Genomic DNA, 15,017 nt, shown 5'->3' on the forward strand with positions numbered 1-15,017 from the left:
TCAGACAAATGTTTATTACTCACAAAGTCTCCTCTATAACATATAAACCTATGAGCACATATTTAGTTAGATAATGCCTCATTTGCAAAATTAAACATAAAAGTTCAGAAATCTTATAAGAGAGGAGACACACCAGCCCAATAATCGGGCGTCGGGCCGTCTGGCGAGGTCAGTGACTCGAGTCTGTTCCGTGTGTCCCGTGCCGGCGTCCGTTGGAGGAGCCGTCGGCCTTCATTTGGGCCGACCTGACATGTTCAGTCAGAGACAGGACAGTCGGGACTCACCCGGAAATGGGGAGCGGATGAGCCTCTCAAAATCTGACGAAAATCTTTTAAACTGACCTTTGTTGATCTGAAATGAAGACAGATTCAGCAACTGCACGGCCTATTTCTCTCTTAAAATGTTTTCAGAAACACGTTTCGGTGAACTATTTTAGTCCAATATGAGATCGTATTCTGAACGAGCCGCCATGACAGTCTGGGGGTGAATTTCCGGAGAAAAAAGAACCATGTGACGCGTTCGTCCAATCAGCTGCCGGTTTTCATTTTCTGGGAAATAATCAGACTGTTAATGGAAACAATACAGAGCAGCGCCGCCTGCTGCTATGGAGACGTATTACGTTTCGCGCACGCGCAGAGCGTACGCTCAAGTCGGCGTCGCCTCAGTGTGTTCTGAGGCATTTTTTGGACCTCGGGACCCGACTGATCAGTCCGACTGGCTTTTCTACCGACGGTCGGCCCGTCTGGTTGGTGTGTCAGGGCCCTAATACAAAAATGAGTGCCTTAATGTAAAAAATCAACTGGGTAAGTTTCATGGCGATATCTGTTAAGGTGTGAACACACCAACCCGATAATCGGCCGTCGGACAGTCTGGCGAGGTCAGTGACTCGAGTCTGTTCGGTGTGTTCTGAGGCACTTTTTTGACCAATTTGGGGAGACTGATCAGTCCAACTGCCTTTTCTGCCGACGTTTGGACATCGGCTCTGTGTCCACACCTTTAGTTAAAATATTTTCCCTATTCACCTGTAGTGTCTCTGCTTAACATGGGCTGCAATGGGAAACAGGGGCATCACCGATTACAGTTTTTTTCAGTACTTTCCACCCCTTTTAGGACTTTTAATATGTTATAGAGGAGACTTTTATGAGACTAGATCAGTTGAAAGAGTTTCTGTTGCAATTTGGGTGGGGTCATGTTGCATAATGCCTAGACTACTCCTTTCTTGATCAAAAGATCTAAAAGGTGGGGTGCCTGGGTAGCTCACCTGGAAGAGCGTGCGCCCAGTGTACAGAGGCTCAGTCCTTGCTGCAGCAGCCGCGGGTTAAAATCCAACCTGCGACCCTTTTGCTGCATGTCATCCCCCCTCACGTATTTACGAATCCTGCTATGGCCACGCCCTACGAAGCAGCTCGATTGGATGGGGTTAGGCATTGACTTTGAGTGGTTAAGGTTAGGATAGCTGATTGGTCAGGGGATAGGACCTGTACAAATCGGGTTACGTTACCTTGCATAAGCATGGACGCCTGGCCAATAGGAGTGTGTGAATGCTATTGAAGGGCGAGTCTTGGCGTGGCCATAGTAGGATTCGTAAATACGCTTCCCCCTCGCTCTCCCCTTTCATGTCTAGGCTGTCCTATCAAACAAAGGCCTAAAATGGCAAAAAATTATCAAAAAAAAACATCTAAAAGATGGACACATGGCTACAGTCAAGGGGCAAAGTCAACTCAGTTAGTGCTGTTGGGATCTAAATACTGTGCAGTATTATGTATTGTTAGGACTATTGTCAGAACCATCTGAATATGTAATGAAATAAAGGGATTTTACTTCAATAAGAGAAAACATCAGGAGATTGTTGCACCATAACAAGTGATTTACTGTAACAAAGGAAGTCCGTCCATAATGTTCTTTTTTTTTTTTTTGTTTCTTTAAGCTAAAGATGAACTAAAAAAATGAAAAATGTTACAAATGACTCACCTGAGTCAATAATGACAAGTTTAGATGCCTTCTGTTTCAGCTTATATATTTCCACGCTGTCTCTTATTGTATGGAAGCAGAGAAAGGCCATGATAATTATCATTTTATAAGCAACTGGAAATCTCATTTAACCACTACTGAATATGTAATGTTTGATTTTAGATACCACTGAAGTTATAGCACTGAAATATTTTACTTTGAAAAACAAATGCGTGAATTTAAAAAAAAAAATGTCAGACTCATTTCGAGTTGTGTACTTTCAAAACACTTTTAACAAATTCAGGCTTATAGTCACTCACTTCAACTTTTCTTTCTTGTGGATCCTGATGTGTTTGATCACCCTTACTCACCTGGATGTTCAAGTTTAAATTTTGGCATCTGAATTTTACCAGTCTATTAGTTTGAGCATCTTGATTTGTTTTTTAGTTGACTTTTTAGATCCCAAAATAACCAACTAGAATCCAAGCAACTTGTAAATACGTTGAGTCTGGAACCTGGAAATGTCAAAGAGAGAATACATACATTTCTTCACAGTGCAGAGCAGGTGTGTGTTCTTACTAAACCTATTGTGTTTGTACAGGTGCTGCTGGCCCTCGGCTCTTTACCATCCACCAGATTGATGCCAGCACCAACAACCTGCCCAAAGCCCACACCTGGTGAGGAAACTGTCAGCTTTGTATCATTTTCAGACTGTTTGACACTAAAGCTTTAACAAAAATAAATTACAACATTACACAATACGGCATACATCTTTATTTATTTTTCAGCTCCTACTACGTGAGCCCCGTCTCTGTGTAACGTGGAGTTTTTCCTGCGTGTCTGTACGACGTGTAACGATAGACAGCCAATCACAGACATTATTAGATCTTAGTAGAAGCATGCTGCGTGCTTATTGGCTAGCTGACGAGCTTTGCTCCTTAGGTATTGAAATTGGGTATTGAATGAAGAGGCATTTTTTGATACGCGACACTAAGGAGGCAATTCGGTCGGTGCCTAAAAAGTATTGAATTTGGTACCCAGCCTTTTTTTTTTTTTTTACCTAACCCCGTTACTAGGGGTGGGGGGAAAGAATCGATACAGCATAGTATCGCAATATTTTCCGTGGCAATACTGTATCGATACACAGACGCCAAGTATCGATCTTTTATTATATATGTGTTGGTCAGTTTGTCTGCTTGACGATCCCATTTTGGAGCAATACAATTGAAGTGAGATGAACAAACTCTTAAAAATTTATTTTTTAGATAAAACAGATGTTGACAAAGTTTCCTTTTGGGGACATCATTTGAAATTGGGAAAAATTAGAAGTTGGAAAAAAGGTAATGAATTGCAATATATCGCAGAATATTGCAATATGTTTAAAATCGCAATAATGTCGTATCGTGACATAAGTATTGTGATGCTATCGTATTGTAAGGCCTCTGGTGATTCCCACTCCTACCCGTTACGTTTACTTTGGTCTGGAGTTGTGTAGTGATTTATATTATTCTTCTGTTTTCCCAGTTTCAACCGGATTGACATTCCTCCCTACGAGCACTATGACAAACTGTACGACAAGTTGCTCACTGCCATCGAGGAGACGTGCGGCTTTGCTGTGGAGTGAGTCACTGATTCAGGCAGAGCTCCGCAACAACCAGAAGCAGCACGGCCATAATGAGCCCCCCCCCCCCCCCCTACAAATCAATCCACTCAACACGGGGGTCATCCACGGTTGCTTCGCCCAGGGCCGCCTATACTTCCTGGGGACATGTGGCCAAGATAATGGAGGCTGGACAAAGAAGATCAAGAAAATGTCATCTGACTCTGGGTATTTTTTTTAAGACCCTCCAGCCTTCCTATGTGTCTTTTTTTTTTATCATTGAAAAGGATCTCTTCAGCTGCTAATAACTCAGACTATTTACTAACTCGTGGAACCTGCAAAAGTTGCTGGCTCTTCCCTTTTTTTTCTAAGTTCATTTTAGCATTTAAAAAAGAAAGAAAAAAAAAGACTGTATTCAATGTAGCAATGCTCCATCTTACCAAGCAGAACACAAGGTCAGTCCACTCTGAAACGACATTAACGAGACTTACTTGTTTGTTTGTTTGCTAGAGCACAGGGTTAGTAATGGTTCCCACAACCACTTGGAAACACTAAATTTGTATGCAGAGTGTGCATGACTCATGCTGTTTGGTGCCTCAGAGCGATCACATCGGGGCTATCAGTAATACCAAGGCTGGAAAACAGGGATGTGTGCGGATGAGAGGGCAAGACTAGAGACTGAATTAGGCAGAAACCCGACTGTTTACAACCCTCTCCAAAGACAGCAGCAGGGACTTCTGCTCCTGAGTCGCCGCCCAACGAGTAGCGCTGCATTCCCAAAACATATTTCACATGTTTGACAGCTAGTTTTCTTTTGAAGATGAATAAGTGAATGAATAGCTTGAAATGTGTTATTTTTATAAAACAGGGAAAATTGAAAAAGAAACAATAAAATTCTATATAATATATATAATTTATTGCTGATATCTTTCAGAAACCCCTATCCATCGTTTCAGAAAAATTAAGATCTCTAAGTGTTTAAATTATAGAAGATAATTTGTGAAAACAGAATTAAGCTTGAGTGAATTTCACTCAAGAATGCTTGTGGTTTATTTCGTGACATAACCTCTCTCTCACTGTACAAGGAGAGGTATGTCTCACAGAGCAAAACAAATCTGAAACACACAATGTCCTCGGAGTGCCATAATCATTTTTGAATGAATGAATCTTTGCTAATCTTGAGTAGACATGGGCCGGTTACCGGTTTCAAGGTATAGCGCGGTTTGAGAAAAGTCCTCGTTTCAAAACCACTAAAAATGTTCACAGAAAGTGCAGTTTTGAAATCCATCTCCCTGCCAATTTGCAGTGTGTTTTGAAAATAATACATTTTAAAGCTGTAATTGCAATACCGTAAAAACCGTGATATTTTTGCTGAAGGTTATCATACCTTCAGAATCTCATACCGGCCCATGCCTAGTCTTGAGCGGACCCTTTAAAATCTACTGATTTCATTCTGGCGCTACACATGGTGGTGTGATGTTTCACTACTGTTACCCTTTTATTAACACTTTCGTCATTTGTAGCTGGGCATGGCACTGGCATGACACCTACCATTAATTTCAAATGGTATTCTGTTGAGAAGAGTCCAAAGTTCATCATTTTGTAATTTGAGCTGCCTCTACATTGTTATTGTTGGGGGGGGGGGGAGAAAAACCTCTACTACCTGCTAGCCATGTGGTGCTAAATAGCATTAACGTTTGTCTTTGTATTGGCAACCTTATGGCTGATTTATGCTTCTGCGTCGAATCGACGACATACCCCGCCAGGCCCCTCTGCGTCAATGCGAACTCCCCTCTGAGCCCTCCGCCGTAGCTCGACGTGCACCTCCAAAAAATGTTAACTTTGCGTTGAGGCGACCGCAAGGACTGTGATTGGTCACGTCGTCCTGTGTGTTGATAGTGGGTGTTTCCAGCAGCCTACTGTGGGGAGTAGCAACATGCTAGTTCACTGACATCAGCTTTGCAAATAAACTCAGACATATTTTGGTTCCAATGACGGGGTTATCCGTTTGTAAAGTGTCTATATGTCAGGAACGTTTTGAAATTAGCACTTCGCCAGCAAGCAGTACTTTGTGGGCAGTTGTGCTAAAGTTTGCTTGCTAACATGACATAAACTGGCTCTCTCTCTTTCGTCGGAAATGGCAGAGTTTCGCAATTGACCCTCCGGAAACCCCCCCCCCCTAGCGTTCTGGCGGTGAAATGCACCGCGATGCAAAGAAACGCGTTCAACCCCGACGCAGAACTCCGAAAGGGTCACGACGGCGTGGAGTTGACGCAGAAGCATAAAACAGCCTTCACTCACTGATATACTACTGCTTAAGGTGCACACTACACTACTCACGCTCACACCTGTTTGTGGCCACAAAATATTTCCAAGTAATCAAGAGCTCTAGCTAGCCACATTCTCAGGAGATGTCATATGTAGTTTGTAACTTCCTTTGATTTTACGACCGAAGAGAAACTAATTCTGACCATTTGTCTTGATTTCCTGAATATTTAAGGGATAAAAAAAAAAAAGTCTTGTTTGAATCGTTGTGCCCACAGCAGACCATTAGCATCCAACAGTCGTTGCATGTGTCCGTATGTGCTTTTGATTGAAAGGGAACTGAATGAGATGAATCCTGTTTTAGCCTGATACACAGTCCTATCAGTGATGTTTTTATTTAGAGAAAGGGGGGGGAGGGGGGGAGGGGATTGTTTTCTACGATTAAAAATGAAATCCTTGAATGTTTTCAAAAGATGCTGCCTGTCTAGTAATCTCTATGACCGTGGACTGTTCTTAACATTTGCATACACTACAAAAAAAAATAAAAATGAACTGAACTGAATTTTCATTCTTTTACGTGGACAAGTGTATGCAAGGTGAAGTGTCCTCAGATGGTGCTTTGTACAGTAAAAAGATATTGTTCATATATGTGGATCAAACGACCTGTAATTTATCTTTAACTTAAGTAGAGAAATGAAAAGAGGAATTGCACACAAACAGAATGAGGTTGCCTTGTGTATTTAATGGTGACTTCTCGAGCAGATACTCATTCGCCTTTTAAGTCCAGTGCACAAGCTGATGGCCCTACTGTCTGTTCCTTCACTACACCGCTCAGCATCGCCCTGTAGCTGCCTCTCATTGAAGAACTTTTTATTAAACAAGTTTTTTTTTTTTTTTTTTTTAATAGCATGATCCACTAGCAGGACTATATCTCTCATAGCTGACTGATGCAATTTGATGTATGTTAACACTATCATTTTGTAAGAGTATTTTATTTTTGTGTGTAATTAGTTCTAATTAAACTTGCCTTTGTCTAACAATGTAAGGCCTTGTACACATATATGTCCTGTCCTTCCTGTTTCAAATGTCATAAAAGCTTTTTCACCTGAATTATTGTTACGTTATTTACAACAGAGGAGTGCTTTAATGGGTCCTTTGGCATTAGCAGTTATGTACATTAGATCCATTTATCAGGTGCTTGTTAGTATCATATTGGCTGAGAATAAATGTCAAATGTGGGGGATGCAAAGGTGCTTTACATCTGAATGTCTTATGTCCCTGACGTCCCACTGTGTACTCACTGATGATCACTCTGGATAAAAACGTCTGGCAGATGGCTCAGAGGGGGGCAGGGAAAGGGGGGAATGGATTAGGCTGTTGGAAAATAGGTGTCAAGTACAATTTTAATTGTTTCGTAAATATGCAAGTGCATCAGTACAGAGAGGTCTTGAAAACTGGCTACGTTAAGTGGAAAGAGGACAGAAGGCTAGACTTCATCCAGATAACAAGGGTTGATATTTTGAGGAGCATCCTGTATAATCAGTATAAGGAATACGTGGGTCAAAGCTAAGAAAATGACAAAACATTACTGTAGGCTCCACTGTTTGTGTATTTTGACTTAGGGCTGTGCAATTAATCGAAATTTAATCGTGATTATGATTTTGGCTCCCAAGGATCACAAAAACAGAACAATCGAGAAAAACAATTTTTTAGCTCATTACGTTTTGCAAGTAAACTCTTATTTTCTCTTGTGTTCTGAATGAAAAAATAAAGTTTAAATAGGAAAAGTATTAAGGCAAATTTCACAGTTGTATGTGTTTTTTTACTGTTGATGTATAATGTTTTTCCACTGTTTAAGTTCAATAATTGCAACATCTTTCCAGAAGTCAACGAGTAATCGTGTTAAATTATCGTGATTTCAGTATTGACCGATATAATCGTGATTATATTTTTTTCCATAATCGAGCAGCCCTATTTTGACTTACATTATTTAGGCCACTTCCTCAGAGAATTAATACACATTTTCTTTTATGTTTTCATGGTGTAGCACCGCAATCATCTAAGACAAGAATTCAGTAGCCTATAGTGAGTCAACCCACTGAAAGTTTAGTTATTTTTTGGTCCGCCTTTAAGTTTAGAGGCAGCCTAAATGACCTCACCCACACTTTGAACATCACTGTAGCAGTTTTGTACGGAACATTTTAATAATTCTTTAACATTTCCTTGTCTAGTTATTCCAACAGGAGCTGAGTGAAAAAATCATTACACGGGTCTAAATGAAAAATACAAAAGAGAGCGATAGAGAGAGAGAAATAAACTCGTCTCTTTCATGTTTGGGTTGGTCCTGATGACGTCACTTACCGTACATCGGAAGCATTGTCATAGCCGCATTACCAGTTTCTTACTCGTACATATCAATCCGCCAACATCTGTTTGAATTATTTAACACAATGTATCAAAGGGACACACCGGGAAAGATAAATAAATGTAAGAGAAAATACAAAACATAGTGTCCGATTTTTTTATTCAGACTAACGTTACATAAATGTTTGTGTGCGATTCTTTTTTTTTTTTTTTAAACTCACTTATGTTCTTCTGCTTGCTCTAACTTACCTTATGAAATATATTCAGTGGAAGGTTATGGGCTCTATATGTAATATTTCCATTAAGATTTATAGTGATTTTAAAACCCAGTTTCACTGTTCTTCATTGGGTCTATGTTGCCAGTCGGTAGACGCTGAAGTGAAAAACCGAAGGGCGGATTAATACATCGGAAGGGGGACTTCCTCTTGCAATATATACCGGGCCTCGATTTCACATTACCGGCATTTCAGCGCTACTGTAGGTCGTGTTTTTTAGTCGGTGGTAAATCCACAGTGAAGGGTATTTATCTTTTTTATTTATACAAGTTGTTTACATAATGCCTGGATATTCCGACAGAGACCGCGGCAGAGACAGAGATAGAGACAGAGGGTAAGTTTCTATGTTTTAGACGAGTTTGTATGATTCGTAGAAATGGCCGACAGCCTCGAACTGATAATCAGTTGACTAAATTGTGATAAATTCTAGGAATGTGGGATAGAAAATCGTCATTATTTACGTATTTTTAACCGAGAACTCAACGATACCAATTTGAATAACAGGCAGTAGGCTGGCTTTATTTATCTACACTAGGCCCGGTCGGAACAGGGCCCGTTGTCTTGGCACAAGGCCTAGTTTGGCCTCGTGTCCCCGCCGGCACAACGGCTTTTCGTTCGCTTCAGGCTAACGTTAGCTTGACGTTAGCTTAGGCCCTTCAGACCAAACGCGGTTTGCGCTGCGTTTGCCGCTTGGGTTCAGTGCGCTGCCGCTGCGTCGAATAGCGGCGCAAGCCATTGGAAACAATGGGGTTCAAGCGCAGCGGTACCGTTGCTGCCGTTGGTCTGAAAGGCCCTTCACTCGACGCTACGTTTCACCGCCGCAAGCAACTCTTATTAGCAATACCGCCTGTGGATGTAACTTAGCTATACTTGTACTAACAATCGCAATACTTTTAGTTCACAATAGTCGCTCGCTAACATGTACCGTTTTTGCTACAGCTGGCTAGTCGGCTTTTCGCCATGTGGCAGCATGAATGCGGATACAAAATGTCGGCTGTTTTTCCATTGTTCCTCTGCTGGTTGGAAAGTATATGGCAGCTGTATTTCACAGAATGACGCAGTTAAGAATGTGTTTCTGTTCGTTTTAAGTCGCTATTGTCACATCGTTAATTACTTGACTGTCCCAGCCACACATATTAAATCGCGACTGAACGTAACTGTTGACTGTTGATGTAATTGCAGATATGGCGGCGGTCCTCCTCGCTTTGGTGGTAACCGTGGTGGTGGCGGCGGAGGTGGAGGAGGAAAGTTCGGCAATCCAGGTGAGAGGCTGCGGAAGAAACAATGGAACCTGGATGAGCTTCCAAAGTTTGAGAAAAACTTCTACCAGGAGCATCCCGATGTTACCCGGAGGTCTCCGGTATGTAACTATAGTCAGCATGGTCTTTGAAATCTTATGTAACGCTGCTACACATGTGCTCCTTTCTGCACGTGTTGCAGTTATGCAATCGGTTATGACCAATGAACTTGTTTCATTCTTATCTTGCAGCAAGAAGTTGAAATGTACAGAAGAACTAAAACAATTACAGTTAAAGGGAGAAGCTGTCCAAATCCTATTGCCAAGTTCCATGAGGCCAGCTTCCCATGTAAGTTTTTATTTATTTTTTTATAAAATAATTGGTGAAATGTATCACAAAGGGAGTTTGGTACATCTCAATTAATTGTGGTCCTCTTTTCTGCAGCTTATGTGATGGATGTGATCAACAAACAGAACTGGACTGAACCAACACCCATCCAGGCTCAAGGCTGGCCTCTGGCTCTCAGTGGCCAGGATATGGTCGGCATTGCACAGACTGGCTCTGGCAAGACACTTTCCGTAAGTTGAATGTTCTCTCGCCAACATTGGTTATGACATTGAACTAATACTGAGTTACTCTTGTCTACCTCATGGAAGTGACTGTTGCATGTTTTCTCTGCAGTATTTGTTGCCTGCAATTGTGCACATCAACCACCAGCCTTTCCTGGAGCGTGGAGATGGTCCTATAGTAAGTAGTCACATCAGTTTACATGCATTTTGGTCTTATCTTTAATACACTTTGATGGTAAATTAAAACTCAGAACTTTTTTTAATCAGGAGTGAGTGAGCATATGATCTGCAGTGAGTGGTGTGATTAAATGTGGCCAGAAAATATTTTTTTCTCTTTCTTGTTCTAACTCTGAATGAACTGAATGACGTGACAAGCCGTACGTTCCCTCTTGACAGTGCTTGGTGCTAGCCCCGACCCGTGAACTGGCGCAGCAGGTGCAACAGGTGGCTGCAGAGTATGGCCGAGCATCTCGCCTGAAGACCACCTGTATATACGGAGGAGCACCCAAGGGACCCCAGATCCGTGACCTGGAAAGAGGTATTATAGCCTTTTTTTTTTTTTCTCATTGTTTAAACAGTCATATTGTACATATTTGTTCTTGAATTTTTTTTCTTTACGTTTCTGTATGCACCATCCACCAAGACAAACATGTTACTTACTTTGCAATACAATGTTTTCATACGAACCCTCAGTTGTTGGAGTGCTTAGTTCTCACAATGACCAATAATTTAATTCCATTAAAGGTGTCGAGATCTGCATCGCCACTCCAGGAAGGCTAATTGACTTCCTTGAGGCTGGAAAGACAAACCTCCGTCGGTGCACTTATCTTGTCCTGGATGAGGCTGACAGAATGCTGGACATGGGCTTTGAGCCACAGATCCGAAAAATTGTTGACCAAATCAGGGTATGTTTTTGATTGGATGGCTATAAATGCATACAGAAGTTGATCGCCTCATTACTTGTGTATTACCTTAAGGGAATGTGTTGCTAACTGTTCCTGTTTTTGCAGCCTGACCGTCAGACTCTGATGTGGAGTGCCACTTGGCCCAAAGAGGTTCGCCAGCTGGCTGAGGACTTCCTAAAGGAGTACGTCCAGATCAATATTGGGGCCCTCCAGCTCAGTGCCAACCACAACATCCTGCAAATCGTGGATGTCTGCAACGATGCAGAGAAGGAGAACAAGTGAGTAATGTGCCAATGTTCATAACTGTTTTAGGTAACGTAATAAATTCGTTACAGAATTCAATTTTAGTGACCACTTTTTCCCTTCTTTTTAAGACTTATCCGTCTGCTTGAAGAAATCATGAGTGAGAAGGAGAATAAGACCATCATCTTTGTAGAGACAAAGAGGCGCTGTGATGATCTCACCAGGAGGATGAGAAGGGATGGGTAAGTGTTGAAATGAAAATGCTGATTTACGGTTTGGCTGTTGTACTGACCTTACTGTTCTCAAATACTTGTATGAGCATTCAGACATTGATTAACATTTAAAACCTTCAATCCTGTTAGGTGGCCAGGTATGGGAATCCATGGAGATAAAAGCCAGCAGGAAAGAGACTGGGTTCTCAATGGTAAGCTTACGTCACCAGCAAATCACTAGTTAATCATTATAAAACTTTCAGGAAATGTTTAATCATGTCCGTTATCTTTTCAGAGTTCAAATATGGAAAGGCTCCGATTCTCATTGCAACCGATGTTGCTTCCAGAGGTCTAGGTCAGTATCTCCCCCCTGAACTGTATTGTACTCTTTATGTATTTCAAAAAGAAAGTATTTGCTTTCTTTAACTTTTCTGCTTCTTTCTGAGTTTCTCCCCTGACCTGAAGGAGCAGTCTATATGGCAGGGCCTTGGCATGACAAGCCCAGGTCTCCAGAGGGGGAAGGAGGATTCTTGGAGGTGTCCTGACTGGCGAGGCACGGGTCTCCCAGTCGTGCAGATATACAGAGGTGACCAGGCCCAACCAAGTGCAGCATAGTGCGCTGGCCTGCCTAAAAATGGGGGGGCGATTTGAGGGCTGGCCACAGTTCCTCCCCCATAGCTCGTCTGTTCTCTGGCAATGGTTTGGACTGCTTCACACACCCAGGCTCTGTAACTGTCCCAGCTCAAAGCCCAGCTACACTGTCTCCTATTGTCTTGCGTGTATGTTTGGGCACTGCATTGCAAGCTGTTTGAGTCATTTGGAAGGTGCTTTCTGTTGCGTAGACTCGTTGTAAAGCATGGGTGGCGTTAACGTTAACATTGCAGTTCCTAAACTTCTGTCGGAAGAGCAGTCTGTCTGATCGGTCATACCTTCACCTCTGTAATGACATGGCTACTGGCGCTTTTGGTGACAGTGGGACATGCTAGCTGGACACACTTGGACAAAATCCAAGCCCACACTCCTCCCTCGCCTGCGTTTCAAAGTCATGTCGAGACCTGCCAACGAGAGACATTATGATCAAGTGAACACTGGGTCTGGAAAAATCTTGCCATGTCGAGAGTGGGGATGCACTGTTGTAGGCATCCTGCAAATTGGTTCAGATCTACAGTTTTGGCAAGAGACACTGCAGTGTGAGCTTTATAGCAAGCATCTCGTGAGGGCGTGACAAAGGGACCTTGGTTAAGTGCTAGTTCAAGCACACTAGGAGGCAGTAGTGTGCATAGCAGCCCTACTGTATAGCGACACCTGTGGGTCACTTGACAATATGTGGGGCGTGTGCTGCAATGGGAATGGACTAGTGAATGCATACTCCAAAAGATGGTAAGACTTCTGATCCATTCTTTCGGAGGGTGGTTTAAGGGAGGGGGGTGGGGGTATTTTAGCCCACTGGGATTGGAATCCAATGGAGTGTGCATCGTTTCTCTTTTCCCACCGTAGTCTCCCCAAGGAGTAAATACATATCTTTAGTTAAGTCTTTTGCAGCTTTGTGGATTTTCCAGCCATTCCTACCTCATGACCCCACTAACTTTTTGTTTTTGATCTGGTTGTTGTGGTGGCGCTGGTGCACATCTTTGTGTGCTGCCTTCCTTTTCCTTTATGCCACACTGCAACACAATCTTACAGATGTGGAAGATGTGAAATTTGTCATCAACTTTGACTACCCCAACAACTCTGAGGACTATATCCACCGCATTGGCAGAACAGCTCGTAGCCAAAAGACAGGCACAGCTTACACCTTCTTCACTCCCAACAACATGAGGCAGGCCAGTGACCTCATCGCTGTGCTCCGTGAGGCCAACCAGGCTATCAACCCCAAGCTCCTCCAAATGGCGGAAGACAGAGGAGGTAAATCCAATTGGTGAGATACAGAAACTGCGCAGTGAACTGCAGCCACTCTTTTTCTGCTCCTCCTTTTTGTTTGTTCTGAGAATGGGATGGGTTTATCATTAACTTCTGTATCTCAGACAATTTACAGTTAAACTTTCTCTCAATACAATTTTTGCTTAAACTTTTGTTTAAAAAAAAAAAACAAAGTACCAGTGTCTTTGTCCTTAAGTGTGTTTTCCTTTCCAGGGCGTTCAAGGGGAGGCAGAGGTGGTGACTACAGAGATGACCGTCGGGATAGGTATTCTGGAAGGCGTGATTTTGGCAGTTTTAGGGACCGGGATAATGGTAGAGGGTTTGACAACGGACCAAGTAAAACTTATGGCACAAATTCACAGAATGGAGGCTATGGGGGCAATAACAGCAGTGGCAATGGCTTGAGCGGAGCCAGCTACAATGGTAATGGACAGTCCAACTTTAACAGCCAACCTGGAGCCTTCGGAGGCCAGAACTTCCAGGCCCAACAGTTTGCTCTTGCTAAGGGTGGCGCGCCAAGTGGCGCTGGTCACCCCCCATTCCCCTTCCCCCAGGCACAGGCTCCGCAGCACCATCCTCCACCGCTGGTGCCATACCCCATGCCTCCTCAGTTCTCTCAGTAAACACACCGTACACTTGAAAAAGTAAATTATTGCTTTTGTCTCGTTTTAAGTTGTACACTTGATCCAGATTTTTTTTTTTTTTGTATTTACACAACAGGGTTACAAAAACAACTTTAACCTCTATCAAGCCTTTTAAGATCTGCAGTGCAGCAGTAGTTGTGTTGCACACTTGTTTTCCTATTATACTATTTAATTTGTTACATTCCTCAGTAATGTTTAGTTATGTTTTGTACTAGGTAATTACAAATGTACTGGTTTTTCATGTGTATCATTGAAAGTGATGTTAAGCTCCTAACTTGGAAGTGCACTGCATGATCTTTCAAAATAAAACCTAAAAAGAAACTTGTTGCTTTGTTTTTTCTTTCTAACTTTAAATCACTAGGCTGCTGTTTATACCTGAGGAAAATAACACGCTGGTACTACCTTTTTCTGTCCAGCAGGTGTCATGTTTCACAAATCTTTAGGAATCCTGCTCAGTCTTTAGTAACCTCTCGTACCAGCAGGCACTTGAGATGTACAGTATCATATGTACTATATTTAAATTTGCAGTAACCAACTGCAGGGTTTAGTGCATAGACTGTCTAAGGTTTAGTGTTGTGGAAACATGCAGCAAAAATATAAAATGTTACATCACCTCTTCCTACATTGTGTACCAACAGCAAAGAGGGATTGGTAACTAGTTTTCCCTGTCAGTCTTGTGCCTACCACATGATGGCAAAGATGACTTGTAAGGTTGGTATTTTGGTGACGCTAATGATCCTTTTACATCCGTCCCTTTGGCATAAATTAAAATCACATTCCAATAACGCCTTTTGGTGTAGTTTTTAAAGCCTAGAGCTCAATGTTCTCAGTC

At 42.3% G+C, this 15,017-nt stretch overlaps 2 protein-coding genes across 5 annotated transcripts in view; both read left to right on the forward strand.

Moving 5' to 3' along the window:
- Positions 1–3,952, forward strand: part of LOC116065443 (E3 ubiquitin-protein ligase SMURF2) — a 77,920-nt gene extending 73,968 nt beyond the window's left edge. For 2 of the 3 annotated variants that reach the window (XM_035996595.1, XM_031320967.2), the window contains exons 18-19: positions 2,552–2,627; positions 3,475–3,952. In XM_035996595.1, coding sequence (XP_035852488.1) covers positions 2,552–2,627; positions 3,475–3,574 — 176 coding nt within the window. In that variant the 3' untranslated portion in view covers positions 3,575–3,952. The remainder of the gene's footprint in view (positions 1–2,551; positions 2,628–3,474) is intronic. The other variant, XM_035996596.1, reaches the window with a different exon arrangement.
- A 4,583-nt stretch (positions 3,953–8,535) lies between these two features.
- ddx5 (DEAD (Asp-Glu-Ala-Asp) box helicase 5) lies at positions 8,536–14,502 on the forward strand. Of its 2 annotated transcripts, none has more exons than XM_031320978.2 (13): positions 8,536–8,788; positions 9,637–9,814; positions 9,944–10,040; positions 10,137–10,270; positions 10,374–10,439; positions 10,658–10,799; positions 11,006–11,166; positions 11,272–11,444; positions 11,541–11,651; positions 11,772–11,833; positions 11,917–11,976; positions 13,305–13,526; positions 13,755–14,502. In XM_031320978.2, the coding sequence occupies exons 1-13, from the start codon at positions 8,736–8,738 to the stop codon at positions 14,162–14,164; spliced, it is 1,869 nt and encodes a 622-aa protein (XP_031176838.1). In that variant the 5' UTR covers positions 8,536–8,735; the 3' UTR covers positions 14,165–14,502. The 2 variants fall into 2 exon arrangements, with proteins under 2 accessions (XP_031176838.1, XP_031176839.1); XM_031320979.2 differs by having other exon boundaries at positions 13,305–13,539; positions 13,755–13,986.
- Positions 14,503–15,017: the final 515 nt, after the last annotated feature.

The sequence above is a fragment of the Sander lucioperca genome, chromosome 21, assembly GCF_008315115.2.
Source record: "Sander lucioperca isolate FBNREF2018 chromosome 21, SLUC_FBN_1.2, whole genome shotgun sequence".
NCBI classification, from domain to species: Eukaryota; Metazoa; Chordata; class Actinopteri; order Perciformes; family Percidae; genus Sander; species Sander lucioperca.